This window comes from Equus asinus, chromosome 7 (assembly GCF_041296235.1).
Source record: "Equus asinus isolate D_3611 breed Donkey chromosome 7, EquAss-T2T_v2, whole genome shotgun sequence".
Lineage (NCBI taxonomy): Eukaryota > Metazoa > Chordata > Mammalia > Perissodactyla > Equidae > Equus > Equus asinus.
Genome location: NC_091796.1, coordinates 56866714 through 56886571, shown reverse-complemented (window position 1 = coordinate 56886571; position 19858 = coordinate 56866714). Strand labels below are relative to the sequence as shown.

Below are 19858 nucleotides of genomic sequence, written 5' to 3'. Positions count from 1 at the left end.
ATATCAACCTCTCCATTATACTCACACAGAATACGAAGATTTTCCCTACTCTGGAGAAAAATAATTTCTTTGAAAGTAAGCTTCCTTTCTATCCTGAGCAATTAGCTACAAGACAGAAGCAACAGAGAAGGAATTTCTTAGGGGAAAGGAAACTATATAATGGAGGAGAAAAATCACAGAACAGACCCAGGAGCTTGGAAATAATTAGCAGGATAAAGTAATATTCTGATTTCTTTATGACATCACCTAAAAAAGGCAAGTTCAGTGGAAATTAAGTTTATTTCTAGATATACCATATTAAAATATATGCCATGTTTATTTAGAATAGTATAATCAATGCAAAAATAGAACTCTCCTCTGTAAAAGTTAAGAACAATACTGTAGGCTAGATACATGATATTTTAGTCAGGTCTTCAGTATTAGCATCTCAGATCAAAGAATCTAGTTATACACACCAACTTATCATACAAAATATATACAAAAGCATAATTGTAGTGTAGAAAAATGAAGTTACCAAAATATAACTTATGGAATTTACTTTACAAAAAATGTATTCCAGTTAATTTTTTTCAAGAGCTTCACCAATTAGTCGAATAGCGACACTCTTGCCCTCGTCTGTCTGAATAACGAGCAAAGCTTCAAATCTGCCCACCGACTTTGGTCTGAACTGCACGGGCATGTTGATGTAATGCTGGGCTCTGTAAAGAGAAAGGAAACATCAGCAGCCTGATGCCACAGCAACGTGTGAATCACCTGCCATAGTTAGCACAATGCCTGGCAGAAAGCTCCAGTAGGTTTTTGATGAAAGAATCTAGTCAAGTTACATACAGCTTAAATTTAGCTCTCATTTCTCTGATGCTATAATTAAATAAGAAACTGGCACAAAGTAGAGAAGAATCTAAACTCTGATTCAACAGTACAGCACATAGATTACTGGCTATCCAATAAAAAGAGGAAAAGGGAAATAAGAGGTCTGGTCTGTTGTGTCTGGAGCTTCGCAGGCTGTCTGCAACAGCAGGTGGCCGTCGACCTCAGAGTCAGGGGGCCTCCTCCACACCCCGACCTTCCGACCGTGGCAGCACACTCAGCTGGGAAGAACATTCAACCGACCTGCCCCGTGCCTATCAGTAACGGGGCTGTAACGGTTTTTGCTCCAAAATTCATACGAAACTTTTATCAAAAATCTTCTTGAAAATGTATTTTCAGATTATACAGTAGGTAATGAGTGCTCTATGTTTAAAAGTAGTATGTTGGGAGGTTTGTTTTTGTCTATAAAACCAGGTCCAGAGAGCTTCAAAAATATACCTTTCCTCCTGCAGTGAATGAGACCACATATACTTTATCACTGCCTATGGACGTCATTGACTTTCAGTCTTAGTTGATAGCTTTTAGACTTTCCTCGAGAGGAGGTACTTCATCCCTTAGTCTCATCTCAGAGCTACATGTTTTAAAGTTCAGCAATCAGAACTGATAGACACTTTTATTTCCAAAATATTCCTGATAAAACCCAGGACAGTATTAGGTTTTGCGTTCACAATAGCACAGTGGGTTAGAAATTTAGAAAGTATTTCAAAGCCCTTTTCCTGGATATAATTGATAACGCAGAATATATACATATACACATATATTTAAAGACTGGGTTACTTTCCCCAAATGCATTTTACCTTATTTTTCCATGTCAAAGCTAATGTGCCTTTAAAAAAAGTACCTGTTCCATGGCATTGACAAATCACAATTTTCTCTTTCATGTTAGCATTTCAATATACAGAATAATAGTACAATTTGCCAACTTAAGAGACCTTATAATTTATTAATTACTAAAAGTAATAAAATATCCCAAGGTAAATCCCTGGAAGATCCCAATATTAGCAAATTTCAACATGGAATATAGAACTGTTCTATATTCAATTGAGGAAGTATTTAAAAAAATGTATTGTGATGAACATGTATCATCCACTTTAGATATACAGATACTTTGAGTAAACTATAACACAATTTAGAAAGAACTATGAACTTTAATATAGCTATAGAATACTATCAATAAGATGGACATATTTAAAATAGTAGCTTGTATTATTATTATTAAAAACTGCTTTAATCTCTCTCTCTCCACACACACACACACACACACACACACAAAACGGAAAAGGTAGTAGTAAAGTATGCTGAACCTAGTGGAGAGGTCTCGTTCTGAATCTTTCCTAGCTAATGGCCCATCTTACGGCAAATGCATATGAGAGCACAGTTTGTGAAGAGAGCAGAGAGGCAGCTGTGGACGTGCATTCTCAACCACCTCGTTCGCTACAGGCCCCGGTCTACATTTAAAGGGCTTATCAGAACCTACAATTATTTAAGCCACACTTTTTCTTTCTTTTCTTTTTTAATTTAAAAGCAATACTTTGTGTAAGAAAAAGCTAGTACGTTAGCACAGCCAAGGTACCATCATTATCAAAGAAATCAAGAAATTGCTTGGCTCCTGTGCGTGGGTGAGAAGTAACGACAGTGTTGTTCCTTGGCTGTGACTTCTGTGAGCACTGTCCTTCCCTCTCAAATGACACAGGACGGTGTGTCAGCTGAGCAGCTGCAGCTTGCCAGGACCTGCAGCATGCTGCTGCATGGAAACGCAGGCATGGAGGAGGGGAGGCATGTTAGACTTTAAAGAAAACAATAGGTGAACAGGAGGATGCTCTTCAGGGATAAGCGGGAACATGAACAAATTCTTTTAAAAAAGATATGAGAAAGAGATGAATACCCAGAATCCAAAAAGGAACCTTTACAAAAAACCCTTAATGTTTCCTTTTCCCTATTACCTCCTGTATAATCGGTCACGTTAAGGGGGTTAACATCCCCAACATAAGTCACACTCACCCATCCCTGCACGAGGCAGAACTCATGCAAGTTCTGGAGGAAGCTCTCCTGCCTATTTATGTCGCTGTCAGTCGACACCCCAAAGGCCACGTGCTGCTTTATGCGTGAGCGTGAGAACTCACTGAGAGCAGCCCCATCAGGCTTCACAACAGCCTTGGAAAAGGGGCATATTTGTAAGGCAATTATTACCTCATGTACCCTACAGATGACTAAAGTCACGTTGTTACTCTGGAAGGGCATAGTTAATGGTGTCACAGAGCAGAAAGCGATCTAATGAATGAAAATGGGATTAATGAAAGGCTGGGAATAGCTTCTCATGATTCTCAAAACAGATCTTGTTTCACTTGCCAAAGCAAGCTAACTGTTGCTCTCAACCAGCAATTAGATTTCATGATCCCTTGTCCAAAGTCAAAGTGTCTCACACTTCAGACAGATACAAAAGCACTCAACGCTTATAATGAGAACGAGTGCTACTATTGCAGTTTTGTGGTAAAAAATTTCAAGTGAGATACTGTAGCAAAGTTCTGCTTCTTTTCCACAGTTGAAAAAAGTCATTTTTTTTTAAGCATGCTTTTTGGTGAGGAAGATTGGCCCTGACCTACCATCTGTTGCCAATCTTCCTCTTCCTTTTTTTCTCCCCAAAGCCCCAGTACATGGTTGTATATCCTTGTTGAAGATCATCCTAGTTCTTCTATGTGGGATGCTGCCACAGCATGGCCTGATGAGTAGTGTGTAGGTCCGCACACTGGTGAATCCCGGGCCACCAAAGCAGAGCGTGCAAAAATAACCACTCAGCCACGGGGCTGGTCCCCAGTGATTCTTATGTATAAAGAAACCACCTCTCTGCCTTCCTTTACATAAAATTTAAGCCTATGGATGTGCCATGAGAGAAGAATTTTCTCTGACCTAGGATTTACTCATTTGGTTAAAGAGATCACAGAGTTACTCCCTTTATAAACATGACTTTCTTATTCATATTTCACAAGGTTTATACTGAGTTGCTGCTATTAAAGTTGAAGCTGGAGGGGGTCAGCCCCACAGCTGAGTGGTTAAGTTTGCACACTCCGCTTCAGTGGCCTGGGGTTTACGGGTCTGGGATCCTGGGCACAGACCTACACATTGCTTATCGAGTCATGCTGTGGTGGCGTCCCACAGAGAGGAACTAGAATGACCTATAACTAGGATACACAACTATGTACTGGGGCTTTGCAACAGTCTTCTTCATCAGGGCCAATCTTCCTCGTCAAAAGAAAAAAAAAGTTGATGCTGGAATTTGTAACATCATGCATTTATCCTGAGTTCCATAATGATAGTTAATATGGATGAACACTTTCCAGAAACTCATCATGATCAGAATAACTTAAGTATCTGTCACAAGTAAGGTATAAAATTATCTTCAAAGTATAAAAATTTAAAAATATTTTAAAGTAATAACATGTTCAAAGAGTATAAAGCAAACAAAATTGTATCCTGTGATGGTAGCTTATGTAAACTGTCTAAATTTTGCTTAATTTAAAAATACATTCCCATATTTATAAATTGTTTTAGATGCCATTAATATGACCTAAGCTGCACAGAAAAGCAGTGCTCTAATTTATGACAGCTTAAAATTTTCTAGCCTTGCAATGGCAAGTCAACATGCTCAACTCTATAAAAATGTCTACTTTTAAATGGCTAGCAATGAATACATTTTATATTTTGAAACTGGTTTTTAGAAAACAAGTTAAAGCTAAGCAAAATGCCATTTCATTTACAAAGATTGAATTTCTTATTAAAAATGTTTTAAGTGGGGCTGGCCCAGTGGCGCAGCAGTTAGTCCACACGTTCCGCTTTGACGGCCTGGGGTTTGCTGGTTCAGATTCCGGGTGCGGACATGGCACTGCTTGGCAAGCCATGCCGTGGCAGGTGTCCCACATATAAAGTAGAGGAAGATGGGCACAGATGTTAGCTCAGGGCCAGTCTTCCTCAGCAAAAAGAGGAAGATTGGCAGCAGATGTTAGCTCAGGGCTGATCTTCCTCAAAAAAAAAGAAAAAAAAGTTTTAAGCATCATGTTTATAATATTGAAGTCGAGATACACATGAAAAGGAGGAGGGGGAGGAGGAAGAAGTGCAGCAGCCGTTGCAGCTGTTATTAAGATAACTACTAAATCCAGGAAGGTTCACAAACAAGAAATAACGCTACTAGCTTGCTACAAAAATCAGATAAAGAAAAATAAAGATGGCTAATATGAAAATAATTTGACAATTTAATTGCCAAAATTATATCTCAATTTAGGTAATGTCCGTATTCTATGAATTTATAATATCTCAATGACAATTATACTATACCACAGAAGGACTGCCACCCCAAAGTTCCCCTTCTATCTCCTTCATTCAATTGGTCTTGTTCCTATATCCCTATTAGGAATACACTCTGCCACGTGCAATGCTATTGCAATGGAATACGTTTAGGTTCTTTTTCTGCAAGAGTCAAGGAGGTAGAGGATTTGGCTTACAAATTTCAGCTGAAATAGAATTTTTTAAAAAATCTGTGAAAGCAAATTAAGCAAAGAACATAACATCAAAAGAGAATTTGAAACCACAATGCCTTCAGTAATGAAAGTTGGAAAATGAATGTTTAATTCCAGGAAGTCTTAACTGCATCATCCTCTAGCTATAAAATGGGGAAAAGTGACATAAAGCTAAACAATTTAACAAGCTATTTTAAATAATGAGTCTTTACCACAACTACAGATAAGCTGAATGCAAACACTGTTTTAAAAAATTGGTAATGGGGCCAGCCCAGTGGTGCAGCGGTTAAGTTTAGACGTTCCGCTTTGGCAGCCTGGGTTTCGCTGGTTTGGATCCTGGGTGTGCACCTACCCATCACGTGTCAAGCCATGCTGTGGCTGGCATCCCACATATAAAGTAAAGGAAGATGGGCACAGATGTTAGCTCAGGGCCAGTCTTCCTCAGGAAAAAAAGGAGGATTGACAGCAGATGTTAGCTCTGGGCTACTCTTCCTCAAAAAAAAAAAAGCATGGTACTAGGCTGTTAAAGGGAATTTAAAAATAAAGGTCTGTAAAATTTCTTAGAATTATTTTTTTATTTTTATTTTTTTAGATAAGAAGAACTTCAAACAAAAATCTGAAGCTCTTCCAGAAGTTGTGACATGTGTACGCTAGTTTACACATAAGTATTCCACCTGAACCACCTTGCATTTAGAGATATACTCCTCCAAAAAGCTGGTTAAGATCAGGATATGAACCAGGCAGAGAAGAAACAGGAAGCAGAATTAATAATGCAGTTATGACGAAGTCTGAATTCAGATAATAACAGCGTTCAGGATAGACCATTTATTCAGTATCTATTTGTACTCAGTTCCTAAGGAGTTACCATCACTGGGAATTTAAATGATCTATTTTTAAATAAACTAATTGCTTCTGCAGTTATGCCACTCTGTATTTAGGAGTACCAACCTCTAATAACATGCAGTACAACATTGCTAGTCTTAAGCCATCAGGGCAAACCTTTAACTGGAGGGATCACAGACTGCTGGGAGACAAGATCTCAGAGCAGAGAACTCGGAAAACGTGGACTTAGTAGTTTTTTAAACTTAGGTCTTTCTCTTCTGTGTAGTTGTTGAAGGGCTCAGTGGGAAAGCACGGATACGATGTTCTATCAAAATCTCTGGATGGACCCTGCGGGCAAGGCCAACTAAACGGAGGGAGGGCTTTATTAACAATGCTGAGGATACCATCGTCTGCTGAGTGCTTCCTATGACCAGGCACTAATACCCACACGTCTCTGATGAGTTCCTCCTAACAATTCCATGCTGTCAGGAGCGTTATCATCTCCATTTTACGAATTAGGAAATTGAGGCTTAGAGAAATTAAGTCTATGACAACTTTCTAGATATATTCATTGTTCAATCTGCACAGTTTGCCTTCAGGTAAGTCTCCCAGAAGGCAAAGGAAGTGCTTAACTCTCGAGTACATAAATAACACGTTGTACAGTATATTGGATGGGGAAGGGGTGGTGAAAGAGTGAAAAGAAAAGGTCAGAGGTGGCAGGAACAGGCCTCCCACAAGTCATCTTTTCACGATCTAGAGATATGTGTAAGTTTCTAGAGCACAGCACTGCTGGTCTTAATAATTCAGTAAGACAGTCCGAGAATGTTTGCAGAGTGGTCCAAGTTTTCATAGAATATAACATGTTTTTGGAATAGTCTCCTAATGCTAAAATGAAAGATCTTATACTAATTAAATGGTTTGATTAAAGATTCAAAGATGAAGATAAAATTATTCTTCAGTATTAAGCTCAAAAGAACCCTACTGTTAAAATTCTAAGTAACAATGACAACTCAGTTTGAGATTTCAACCTAAATATACATCATAGGGAAAAAGAAAATTAGCAAGGATGACAAGAAAATGAGGCCCTGATTTAAGAACAATATAGGTTATTTGAAGAATGACAACTGGAAAATACATTAGTAAAAGTTTTCCCAATTAGTCTGGGAAGGTTTTTGTCCTAATCAGTGAAAATTTAAATCCCTGATTCTTAGCATAGTGAAAATAACATTCAAAGCAGGAACTGTTCTAAAGTTCATCACAAGATAATTAAGGTTCTACTGCTAGGTAACAGGAATCATATGCTAAGTCCACAACATCGCTCGAAGTTGGGGTTTCTAGATGGTGAAGCACACCTGGGGGCAGCCAGGCACTGCTTTCCTGCAGGCTCCTTCTCTCTGTCCTGCTTATGAAGATGCAGGTGCTCAATGTTCTGTGGGGTTGGCAATGAAGATGAGGGGCTGTAACAGCGGGAGACCGTGCAAGTCCTAACTCCCAAGAGGAATTTCGGTGTCCTTGAAAACAAAGTCCTGAACTAGGATGAGAACATTTTGATTTAGGATAAACTCACCTCAAAGAATACTTTGAATGTTTGACGTAGAAAGGCTCTCTGGGACTTAAAAACTTCAGCTGGAATTTAATATGAAACACTTCATGAAGTTATGCAAGTCAGATAATTGAGCACACTTAAAACATACATTTCTTTAATTAAGGATAACATTTTATAAATTTAAGTGTAGTCACAAAATTAGGTAAGACAATAAATGCTAATGAAAATACATTTAAGGAAATTTTAATATGAATTTACTCTAGTTTTGACTAGAGTAAATGTCATCCAGAAATATGTAGGTGTAATGGTTCAGAAGAAAAAGAGAAAAAGCTAAAAAATGAAAATATGAAAACAAATGCTAAATATTTTCAATCTTCAGATAAAGGGTCATGAACTTCCCATGAGTTTATTTTCAAATACATATTAAGGCATTTTAAAAATTAACTCATTATTACAACTTGAATATAACCTATAAAACAAGCTTCTAACTATCAGGAAAATGTTTACCAAACAGTTGAATACGCTGACTTTTCCAAAACCCACAGTAGTACTGCCAACTTACTGAGTGTGTAATAAAAGAATTATTTCGCAAATTGACTTTTAACATCCTTGATTCTCCAACTCTAGTTGGCAGAAACTGATACACATCTTCTGGGGCATAAACTCCACGGTGGGTCAAGTCAAGCTGCCTGCTTTGGAAATAGGTTTAAAAGTTAATTATTTTAAAGATCCATAGTAATTTAAACTATTTATATGTTAAATTATGAAGTATTGCTTTAATTTCTGTTTTCTCTCACAACTCAGTTAAAAAACAGTTTTGTAATGGCAATTTAACTAATCTATATAAAGATAATGCTGACAGCGGAAATACTCACATAAAGGTCCTAGGGTAGCTGCTCTGTAAGACAGGAGAGCAGCGGCACCTCCACCCCCTCTTTCTCACTGAAGTCTGGCTTGCCAGGCATCTCAAACCCTGTTTGTAGAAAGGTGGTCCTTCCACCTGAGTTTATTTCACCCAGACTACTCACAGTACAGTCCACTGGATGATCTTCATTTTCACAGGGATACACACTACTCTGAGAGTACGGGACAAGCTTTGGCCTCTAGGCAGCATTTAATGGTAGTGACCACTTCCTCTTGCCTTGGCTTCCAGATTCCGTGCTGCTGACTTTCATTTCTCTGGCCACTCATTAGTCTGTGCAGGCTCCTCTCCACTCCCTCACCTCTAATGCTGTGTCTCAAAGGCTTGGCCCTGGACATCCCTAACAGCTCACACTACACTCTCCTTAGGCAATCTCATCTCAGCTGATCCAGTGACCTCACACCTATGTGACTTCCAGGTTTGTATTCTCAGCTCAGACTGAGCCTCTGGACAACATACCTATATATCCCGTCATCACACAATTTTCTCCCTTTGGCTATGTCAAAGATATCTTTGTCTCTACAAATACAGACTAAACTTGATCTTTCTCCTCAAACCTGATCCTCTACTTGTATTTTCCATCTTGGGGAATGGTACCTGGGAGCCAACTTTGACCCCCTTTCTCTCTCACACCCCTTTATCCAATCTACTATGAGTTCTTCAAATTTCTTTCCTACATACTTCTCAAATCTGCCCATTTCTCATCATCTTCCTTGACTTCATCTTAGTCCTGGACTTCTTAAAAATAGCCTCTGACTTGTTTTACCCTATCTACTCTTGCCTCCTTCTAATCAGTCCATATAAATACTTGAATCTGATTATGTCACTCAATGGCTTCCAATAGCTTCCCAGATAAACACTCAAATCCTTCATCTGACATTCAAGGCCCTGAGTGGTCTGCACTCTGCCCACCTCCCTCTCTAGCCTCACCTCACACTATGCTCCCTTCTACTCTGTGCTGTAGGCCTGTGGGCTGCTTTTGGTTTCTCAAGAGCCAACAATCCTCATCACCTTAGTCTTTTACACAGCTGGGAACTTTTCCTACCCTGTTCACCTAGGTCATTTCCACTCATCCTACTCAACTTAAAGGTCCCATTTCAAGAAGGTTCCCAGATATCACAGATCAAGCTCCTTCTGTCATGTTTCCCATTTATTTCCTTCCAGTCCTTTCCAACCCTGTTAGTATGATTATTTGTAATGTGACTCCTCCTCTAGAAGGTGAAGTCCAAGGAGGCAAAGAGCAGGGCAGCTTTGCTTCCTGTCTTATCTCCGCTACCTGGCACAGTGAGCATTCAGTAAGCATGGGATGAGGAGACGAGCAAAGACATAGAGGGTGTGGTAAGAATATACTCTTTAAAGGATTCTAATTTCTTACAAAATGCATTATTCACTCCCATTAGAAAATAAATGACCACATTTATATTAAGTTCAACAGGTATTGAACATATCCATTTTTCTTACAAGCAACTTCCTCCAGAACTAAGTCAGACCTAAACATTAGTTAATTAAGGATTAGAAGAAATATTTTCATTAGGTAAAATACTTAAATATTATCAATAAAGCTATGTAAGCTGCTGGTATAAAATATACATTTTTTTAAAGTTTTTAAGAATCTATTTTCATATACTACTTTTGGGAATAGTTTTGAGAAAACTATTTGGTGGTTTACTCCAAAGTTAAACTCATGCTTACCATATGACCCAGCAATTCCACTCTTAGGTATTTTTATCCAAAAGAAATGAAAAGGTATGTCTACAAAAATACACACACAATAATGTTCATAGCACCTTCATCCATAATGGCTCCAAATTAGAAGCCAACCAAATGTCAATAAGGAAATGAACAAATTATGATATGTTCATATGATGGAATACCAAACAATACAAAGTAACAAACTACTGATATACTCAACAACACAAATGAATCCCAAAAAACATTAAGAAGCTAGACACAAAGACTGCATATGTATAAGAAATTCAGCAAAACCAACCTACAGCAATAGATAGAATAGAACAAATCTTGGGGTAAGGGTAGGGGTTGACTGCAAAGGGACACATAAGGACTTTCTGGGGAGAGAGACACTCTCCATCTTGACTGGAGTGGTAGTAACGCATGCAAACTTACAGGTAAAATCATTGAGCATTTTACCGAATGCAGTTACATCTCAATAAAGTACTGGAAAAAAATTCATAAGAATGACAGAAACAACATACCCAGGTACGAGAGCAGAAGCCTCTGATGCAGCTTGTCTTTGGGGCTTAACTAAATTATCTATTTTAATGAGGGTATTTGTGGAAATGCATGGATTTTCTGGTTCATTTTCTGCTTTGACACTCTGTATAAAAAAATCACAGGGTGGTGGGGGAGAAATAAATACTCTCGGAAAATATATGGATATTTACCTATTTGAATTGTACTATTTCCCTCATAACTTTTTAAGAGGAGAAAAGATTTTTAAGTTCCCTAAAATTACAAACTCTATGCTTTCTTTTACACACACACACACACACACACACACACACACACACACACACAACCTTACCTAATCAAGTCAAACAGAGGTTTCATAGAGCCAAACCCAGACCTTCAACATGCCAATCAATAAAAACAAATGAGAAAATTAGGATTATAGGGCTATACAACAGAATTAGTAAAACAAGAATACCAGGAAAATAGTCTGCATTTTCAAACCAGTTTTTCATGTCAGTTTCACTTAGTGTTTTAAGTGAAACTTTAACTTATTTACTTCTAATAATTTACTTAAATTCAGTGTAATACTCACTTGTCCAGAGAGTTGAAATCTCAAGGTGTGTTTCATGTGAGGCTCTTTAAGGGGGTGACACTCAACATCCCAAAATTGGGCATAATCCCCTTTATCTCTGGGCAAAAACGTGATGGAGACCTACAAAACAACACATCCAGAAGAGAGATTTAGACACTGAAACTTACACACATGTAGCTAGATCACCAATTCAAAGTGTCGGTATGAAAATTTAAAGGAAAAAATGTTTTTGCATTGGCTAGTTTTGCCACTAATTGAAAAAGAATTTGAACAATTCTATTTTTAGTGGGCTTTTATTAGACCAGATCCAAAATACATTTTTCTTTAAGGGTTTATGTAACATAGTCTTTAAAATATAAATTTTTCAAACTAAAAAAAAATATATATCAAAAAGTTCTAGAACTGTCAAGTAGAAGACCTAAACGAGGAGGGTCCAACGGCAAAAACACAACGCAGTCTTTCACTGCAATATTTTTGGAACCCTCTGCTGGCCAAGTGGGAGAGCACTAAGGCCTAGCCCACGCCACTAACTGGAGAGACCGAAAGCACACACAGAAAAGTGAAGGAAGGAGTCGGGGTGTAACAGGAGGCAGAAAAGACAAGGGCTGCTAGGCTACAGAATAGCAGTTTTTCTTACGATTCACTTCAGAACGTTGGTCAGAACTAGTTATCTTGACCATACAGCTCAAAGGTATATATATGAACTGTATGCGTACAACCTGTAAAAAGCTCAATAATGAGAAAGTGGTAAAATTTAAAAATAGTATTTTATCAAGTTTACCAGTATTCAGAGCTTTCTTTGTCAAAGAATTTAATGTTAAAAATACTGACTACGAGCTAGGTTAGTTAGGTTAACAGTTAATCAGTATCTTGGAGTCTGGACTTAACATTAGAACACTTAAGTGACCTAATCTCTGTGGATACAGAACAGAAGAAACAATGCAGCCAGCAAGCCTGAGAGTGAAGGCAGAGGCAGGATACTGACAGGGATGAGGTCATCGAGATTAGGGAATGACACTGGAAAAGATGATAGGGACGCTGAGAAGATTAAGGAAGAAAAGAATGAAAACAACCATGTCCTAAATAGTGAAAACATACAAATTATGTGGAACCACTGGGGACTACGGTACCACATATTCTACAGATGCCACTTACACCTGCTTCTATCACCAAAAAATAAACAACGAGGAGAGAAACACTTAGTGCATGTTATACACTAGGCACATCATGGGAACCTTAACACTGATTAGCTCATTTAATCCCAAATCAAACTGACCAGTGTTTCAAAAAATTACTGTGTACATCTCTTACTGTAAGAAATAGGTTATAATTAACACTTTTTTTCCCCTTGTAGATCACTATTATATACATCAGTAATTGTGCTATTTGGTAATACTTCCCTAAATGGTCCCAAAATGATGTGCTTTACTTCCCCCTGCCTCCCCCCACAACAAATTAAATAACCAGACCTAGAGTTCCTTTGATAAATAAGATTTGACAATGTGGCCAGCAATTAATTTGGTCAGCATATACAGTCATGAACACAACAAAAATCAAAGATCTCAGGGAGCTTATATTTCCACTGTGTGAAGAAGAGAAATTCCTGGGAGCCAATCTAGTCCTGCATCCTCACTCTTCTCCTTTTTTACAGTTTTACTGAGATATAACTCACATACATACAATTCACCCATTTCAGGTGTAGTCAGTGGTTTTCAGTATATCTCCAGAACTGTGAAACCATCACCACAATCTAATTTTAAAATATTTTCAATAATCCCCAAAGAAACCCCATACCATTAGCAGTCATTCCCCACTCTCCATCCTCACTCCCAGCCCCAGCAATCACTAATCTACTTTCTGTCTCTATAGATTTATCTGTTCTGGACATTTCACATAAACTGAATCATACAACATGCTGCCTTTTGTGTCTGGCTTGTTTCAGCATAGTCTTCTCAAGATTCATCCAAGTTGGTAGCATGTTATCAGTAATTCATTCTTTATTGCCAAACATTTCATGGTATGGATATACCACATTTTGTTTATCCATCCATCAGCTGATGGACATTTGGGTTATTTCCATCCTTTTTGGCTATTTTGAATAAGGCTGCTAAGAACATTTGTGTCCAAGTTTTCATTTGAATACTGATTTTCAATGTTTTTGGGTATATATCCAGAAGTGGGGTTGCTGACTTATATGGTAATTCGACATTAATTTATAGAGGAACTATCAGTTTTCCACAGCACCTATTCCATTTTCCTTCTCCACCAGCAGCGTATGAGAGTTCTAATCTCTCTACATCCTCATCAACACTTGTTTTTTTTTTAAATCATAGTCATCCTAGTGGGTGTGAAGTGATATCTCATTGTGGTTTTGTTTGGAACTTTGGTGATGACTAGTAACTTTGAGCATCTTTTCATGTGTTTATTGCCCACTTGTAAATCTTCTTTGGAGAAATGTCTATTCAGATCATCTACTCATTTTTTAAACTGCTTATTTGTCTTTATTTTATTTTAAACTATTACTAAGTCACGTACTTTATTTATTTATTTTTTTGTGAGGAAGATCGGCCCTGAGCGGACATCTGTTGTCGATCTTCCTCTTCTTTTTTTCTTCTTCTCCCCAAAGCCCCAGCACATAGTTGTATATCCTAGTTATGAGTCAGTCTAGCTCTTCTATATGGGATGCCACCAAAGCACGGCTTAATGAGCGGTGCATGGGTCTGTGCCCAGGATCCAAACTGGCAAACCATGGGCCACCGAAGCACAGTACATGAACTTAACCACTTGGCCAGTGGGCCAGCCCGTCTTTATCTTATTGAGTTGTACACATTCTTACACATTCTGAACATAAGTCCTTTGTCAAATACTTGATTTCTAAATATCACCTCGCATACTCTGGTTGTCTTTTCACTGACTTAATGGTATCTTTTGACACACAAAAGTTTTTAATTTTGATAATTCATCTAGTTTTTCTTTTGTCACTTGTGCTTTATTGGTGTTATATCTAAGAAACCAATGCTTAACTCAGAGTCATGAAGATTTATGTTATCTTCCTAATATCATGTGAGTGCTATAGTTTAAATGAGTCTCAGCTATCAGCATAAAAAAGAAAAAGTACATTACTGAGGCCAAGTGAACAACTAATGTCACTAAGAGATATCTGAAGGGGCTATGTCAGGTCTACAAATGAATTAAAATTTAAGAGGTCATGGTACTAAAGGGATCCATCACCACGTACCCATGAAGATATACTGCTGACTACAACGTGGACATTGAGTTGTTTTTGAGTAGTGGCAGATTTTTCTGACTATGACTGGTGGACAAAACCATTGTCTAGATCAGCACTACTTGAAGTGTGTCCTAACTTTAGCAAGCTGCAGCCGCATGAAGTGCTTGTATCAGAACATAAATCAATCATACCACTAAGCATGGGGCTTCATTTAGCTGTTTAGAAAGCCAGACTTTCTGCTGCAGGAAGCAGCAAACTGACTTGCACTGATGCAGGCCTCTTCTCCTGTGGCAGCCTGGCTGTGAGGAGCATTGGTCTAGGTGTAGCAAACTACTCTGGGTGGGAACAAATGAGGCACTCCTGGCCAATCAACACCATGTTCTTACCAGCTGGCTGTGAAAAAAAAGTCAGAACTCACCTTTTGGATTCTGTGGCTTTCCAGTATACCAGAAATAGGAGAACATCTGAATGCTGTATAGGTGGCTCTAAAAACATCTCCACTTTCATCGACTCCCTACAAAGTAATCATTTAAACAATCATATGAAAAAATATAAAAGTCAACAGATCAATTTGGAGTGACACCATTACCTTTTGGTTATTGAGGACACAAACTCATTTTCAGTGAACAAGGAAAGCTCAAGGCCTGCCTGGTGTCGTAGCGCCACTTGACGTGGCTCACAGAAGGCCTCTCCTCCGTATGTCAGCAGCCACTCCTCCCTGGCTACGGCAATCTTGAGGATGCTATTCGTAATGTTGAAGGATTGCCTTTCCCTCAAAGACCCGGAAGAACTCGCTGAATGTACATTTTAACATCCTATGCAATACTAGTTATTTCTTTTCAGTAGGTCCAGCAGTATCTTTTGGACACATTTTATTAATATTATGGCTCAAAACTGTTACCATCACACAAAATACATGGCAGGAAAGCCATGGTGTTCTAAACAACATACATGACAACACACTCAATTCAGGCAGTGCCCACTGGCGGAGATCCTTGCACTACACAGTAGGCTAACACTGGCAAAGAACATTCAATTCTGCCACCTGTACTAGCTCCCACTGGCTGAAAATATACAACAGTATTTGGAAAACAGGAGAGAAAAACTGTGTGCATGCGCACATACACACAATGTTCTACAACAAAATTTTTATATATTTTAAAAAATTACGTTATTTCAGATAAAAATCAGGGCTGTAGGCGATAAATGGAGCAAGCACCTATTTTCATATACATTTTCTAATTTGACTCTCAAAACCACCTTGTGAAAAACACCGGGCATGTATTAGCCCCACCAACAGAGAAAATCAAGTAAATGGATGTGGAATAAAAATCCAATAATCTCAACCTAAGCTCATAACTCAGTTTTTAAAACATCCTGCATAAAGTTTAAACAATAAAATGAATTTATTCAAGGCAATTATTACTAACCTTGACATAAGCTGGAGCTAAAGATGACAGATGCCACTTCACGTCTGTGTTACCATGATTCTCAAGTTCCAGATAATTTTCTAAAAGGAACACATATGTAACAACTCAAACCATCTCTTGGAAAGGCAAATAAACAGATTACTGTGATAATGTGTGATAATTACTGTGATTACCTCGTCACAGGGGAAAAAATACAACATTAAATCCCTAGAGGAGTCCAATAAGAACTGCAGTATTTTCTAAGAAAATCAACTTTGACAGATTACCTTATTTTGGATTTAATCAAAGTGCAATGCAAAGCTACTGAGGGGCTTAAGCAAGGAAGCAATAAGATGATTTACATTTTTAAAGAAGTACTGGCTTCTGTGGATAAAAACTGCAAGAGAATGAGAGAGGAAGGAGGAGGCTGGTAAGACGTCACTGCAGCAGCTCAGCTGAGAGATGATGCAAGGGTGGCGTGCATCAGGCTTGAATCACAGCAATGGGAGGAAAAGCAGCAGGCAGATACGGGATCTAGTTTGAAGACAGACTCCAAAGGACTTACTAATGGACTGGAGGGGCAAGGGCAGACAAATCAACTTCCAGGGATCTGGCTTAACCAAAAGGGTAGATAGTGGTACCACTTACTGACATGGATAAGGCTGGAGGAGAAGCAGGTTTCATGGGTAAAACAAGAGTTGTATTTTTGTGAGATGCGCACATGCAGAAGCTGAGCAGGTGCCTGGGTGTGCACATCTGGGGAACACCCCAGGAGAACAGAGAGAAGGAAGCGGACACAGGCAGGCAGAGAAGGAGGAGTCAAGCAGTGAAACCTGAGGAGGAGGAGATGAGGCAGGGAAAAACCAGGAGAGCTACAAGAAGGAAATGTTGGAAGGAGTGGTTAACAGTGTTGAGAGGTCAAATCAACAAAGACACATAAAAGAGACCTAGGATTTGGTAAAATGTATCTTTTCAGTGACCTTGATAGGAACTGGTTCAGGGCATGCTTGGTGGTATCAGCTAAACTGCCTGAGGAAGTGAAGGCAAGGAGCACAATCTTCACTATAAAGGGGTGTTGAGGAAGGCAGGAGCTGCAGCAAAATCTGGGGCGAAGGAAGGCATTCCTTAAATAAGTGATGGTAGAGTGTACCATGTGCTGATGGAAATGCATCAACAAAGAGGGAGAAACTGATGACACAGGAGGGAGAAGGGGCCAGAGGAAGTCCCTGAGAAAGCAGGAAGAGGTGGGCCTAGATTCCAAGCAGAATGGCCTGTGATGGAAATAGAAGCCTTTCATTTAGTGTAACGGTTTCTACATTTTCAATGTTGTGTGAGGCAAAGTCAAGAGATGGAAAGAGTGAGAGCAAGAATAGGAGAGGGGAAGGGGAGTAGAAGCTTGGAGAAGAAAGAAGCTGTTAAATAACTGTTGGAGATGGGTAAAGGACACATACTAAGGAGGGCTGGTAGAAAAGCCTAGTACTGAGGGGGTATCTCAGAGTTGAGATATGCATAGGTCAGCACAGTTGTAGTTTTCTCCAGCAATGTTCTGATGTTACGGTGGAGACATGGAGTAGGCAGACAGTTGGGTTTAACAAGGGTTGGGATTTTGCCAGACAAGAATGCAAAGAGGGTTATAAGAGAAGTGGGACATAGGTGGGGTGATGGAGAGTGAAAGGGTAGTAGAGCCAGTGGCCTGGAGGTCTGAATGAGGTCAGACAACTGCTGTAATTCCTAGAGTAAGTGAGCTGGAAAGATGGGGAGTAGGGGTGAGGGGATGAAGGTCCAGGAGAGGACCATGAAAGCAGCAAATTGAGCTTGAGTGGAAGACAGAATCAATGACAAAGGCAAGGAGCTAGAAGGCCAGGTGACAGATTGTCCCAAATCTTTTCTAATAGGTCCCACTTAAAATCCTAGTCATTTAGACTGAGCCCTTACAGAGGGTGGGAGAAAGCAAAAAGCAATATTCTCAGGACTTTTGAGGAATTTTAGCAATAGTGAGTGTCTGCTACATGGCAAACACTATGCTAAGTGCTTTACATATATCATTTCATCTATTCCTCAAAGTCCTCTGTGATAGGTGTTAATTACAATGGTCATTTTACAAATGGGGAATCTGAGCAAGTCTATTTAACCTCTCTAGAGCCTCAAAGTCATATTAGTAAGTGACAGGACCAGGTGCTATCCACCTTTCTCTCTTCTTCAGCTACTAACTAATTAGCAGTTCTGGTCAAAGATCTAGTGAGAATTGGGGAGAGATGGTCGTGACCACATAAATTCTTAGACTCCTGGCATATATAGAGCTGATAAATACCTAGATTTAACATCTTATGATTTTTAAGCTCCCTCAAATTCAGCCCATCAGTGAAATGATTGCCACTGACTACTTGATTTTCTTCTGAAGTAGGGGGGGAAATTTTGTACCTATCACTAATGATGGTTAAACAAGAAAAGGACATTAGACTCAACATATCAGTAGGCATTTTAATTACATAATCTTGTGATGCAATACCTGAAGTTTCACCAGGTTCTGTCGTAGGAAAACTAACAGTCTTGTTTCTTATCTCAATTTTTGTGGAAGGTGGTTTTGTCATTGGTTTTACCAGATGACTAACTGAAGGCTCAGTCACTGGGGAAAGGATTCCAAACGGTCTGGAGGCCAAACGAGTGAGAAGTTCCTCTTGGGTCAAGTCTTCTTGAATTTGAACTTTCACAATCTTCTGAAATGAGCCAAATAAAGGAGGAATAAGACACAAATGTAGCTGTCATTTTTATTTATTTTTTTAAAGATTGGCACCTGAGCTAACATCTGTTGCTAATCTTTTTTTTTTCTTCATCTTCTTCCCAAAGCCCCCAGTACATAGTTGTATGTTCTAGTTGCAGGTTCTTCTACTGGAGCTATGTGGGACACCACCTCAGCGTGGCCTGATGAGCAGTGCTAGGTTGCACCCAGGATCCGAACCAGTGAAACCCTGGGCCACAGAAACAGAGCATGTGAACTTCACCACTTGGCCATGGGGCCGGCCTCAGTAGCTATCATTTTTAAAGAAAAAATTCCGATTTTTAAATCATGGTAGAGAAAAGGAATGAACAAATGATTATTATTCATTATCATTCATATAAATGGAACTGATGAATTTAGAAATTAAAGTTTATTCAGATCTCAAAGTAAATCTTTGACTTCATCCCCTCTCCCCCAACTCCCTTCTTTTTTTCAAAGCAAATTAATAATGGCTTCTATGCCCCACTCTCCACTCCTGCCCCACCCAGGAGAACCGTTCAGATCACTAACTGAAAAACTCTGTACTAAGTGCTCTATTTAAATAAATCTAGTTGGGCTGACGGAACAGACACTTTCATTTGATTTCTGTAATGTAAGTGCTAATAGGGTTTATGACAAATTACAAAATAAGAAAAATGTTGCCCAAAAAAACACTTTAAAAAGTACCTTCTGTCCATTGTCACAGTGTATATAGATCAAACCACTCCATGGGAACATTGACTGTTTTGTGGATAAGGAGGAATTAGGACTCACAAGAATTTGTAGTTTACTCCTTAAAAAAAAAGAAATTTAATAATGAAAACCAAGAATATCATATACTTTAATAGCAATAACAAGAAGAATTATAAATGCTGTTCTGTCAATGACCAACTATTTCCTTCTTGCTCAGAAAGAGCACAGAGCAGAGGTGAGCTCCCACATACATCTGATTTTGCATCAACCCCAACTCAGTGGCTAACAAAAACCTGACTGGCACGACCCCATGAACCTA

General features: G+C 38.9%; 1 protein-coding gene across 11 annotated transcripts in view; it reads right to left on the bottom strand.

The window, feature by feature from the left end:
* Positions 1 to 219: 219 nt before the first annotated feature.
* Positions 220 to 19858, bottom strand: part of CEP192 (centrosomal protein 192) — a 121105-nt gene continuing 101466 nt past the window's right edge. For 5 of the 11 annotated variants that reach the window (XM_070513490.1, XM_070513493.1, XM_070513497.1 and 2 more), the window contains 9 exons: positions 19534 to 19639; positions 18598 to 18805; positions 16110 to 16189; positions 15098 to 15193; positions 11451 to 11570; positions 10882 to 11003; positions 8309 to 8438; positions 7768 to 7826; positions 221 to 698 (listed from right to left, as the gene is read on the bottom strand). In XM_070513490.1, the coding sequence (XP_070369591.1) occupies positions 560 to 698; positions 7768 to 7826; positions 8309 to 8438; positions 10882 to 11003; positions 11451 to 11570; positions 15098 to 15193; positions 16110 to 16189; positions 18598 to 18805; positions 19534 to 19639 (1060 nt within the window). In that variant the 3' untranslated portion in view covers positions 221 to 559. Of the gene's footprint in view, positions 699 to 4143; positions 4885 to 7767; positions 7827 to 8308; positions 8439 to 10881; positions 11004 to 11450; positions 11571 to 15097; positions 15194 to 16109; positions 16190 to 18597; positions 18806 to 19533; positions 19640 to 19858 lie in introns of those variants that run through there. The other 6 variants (XM_070513492.1, XM_014837307.3, XM_070513495.1 and 3 more) reach the window with 5 other exon arrangements.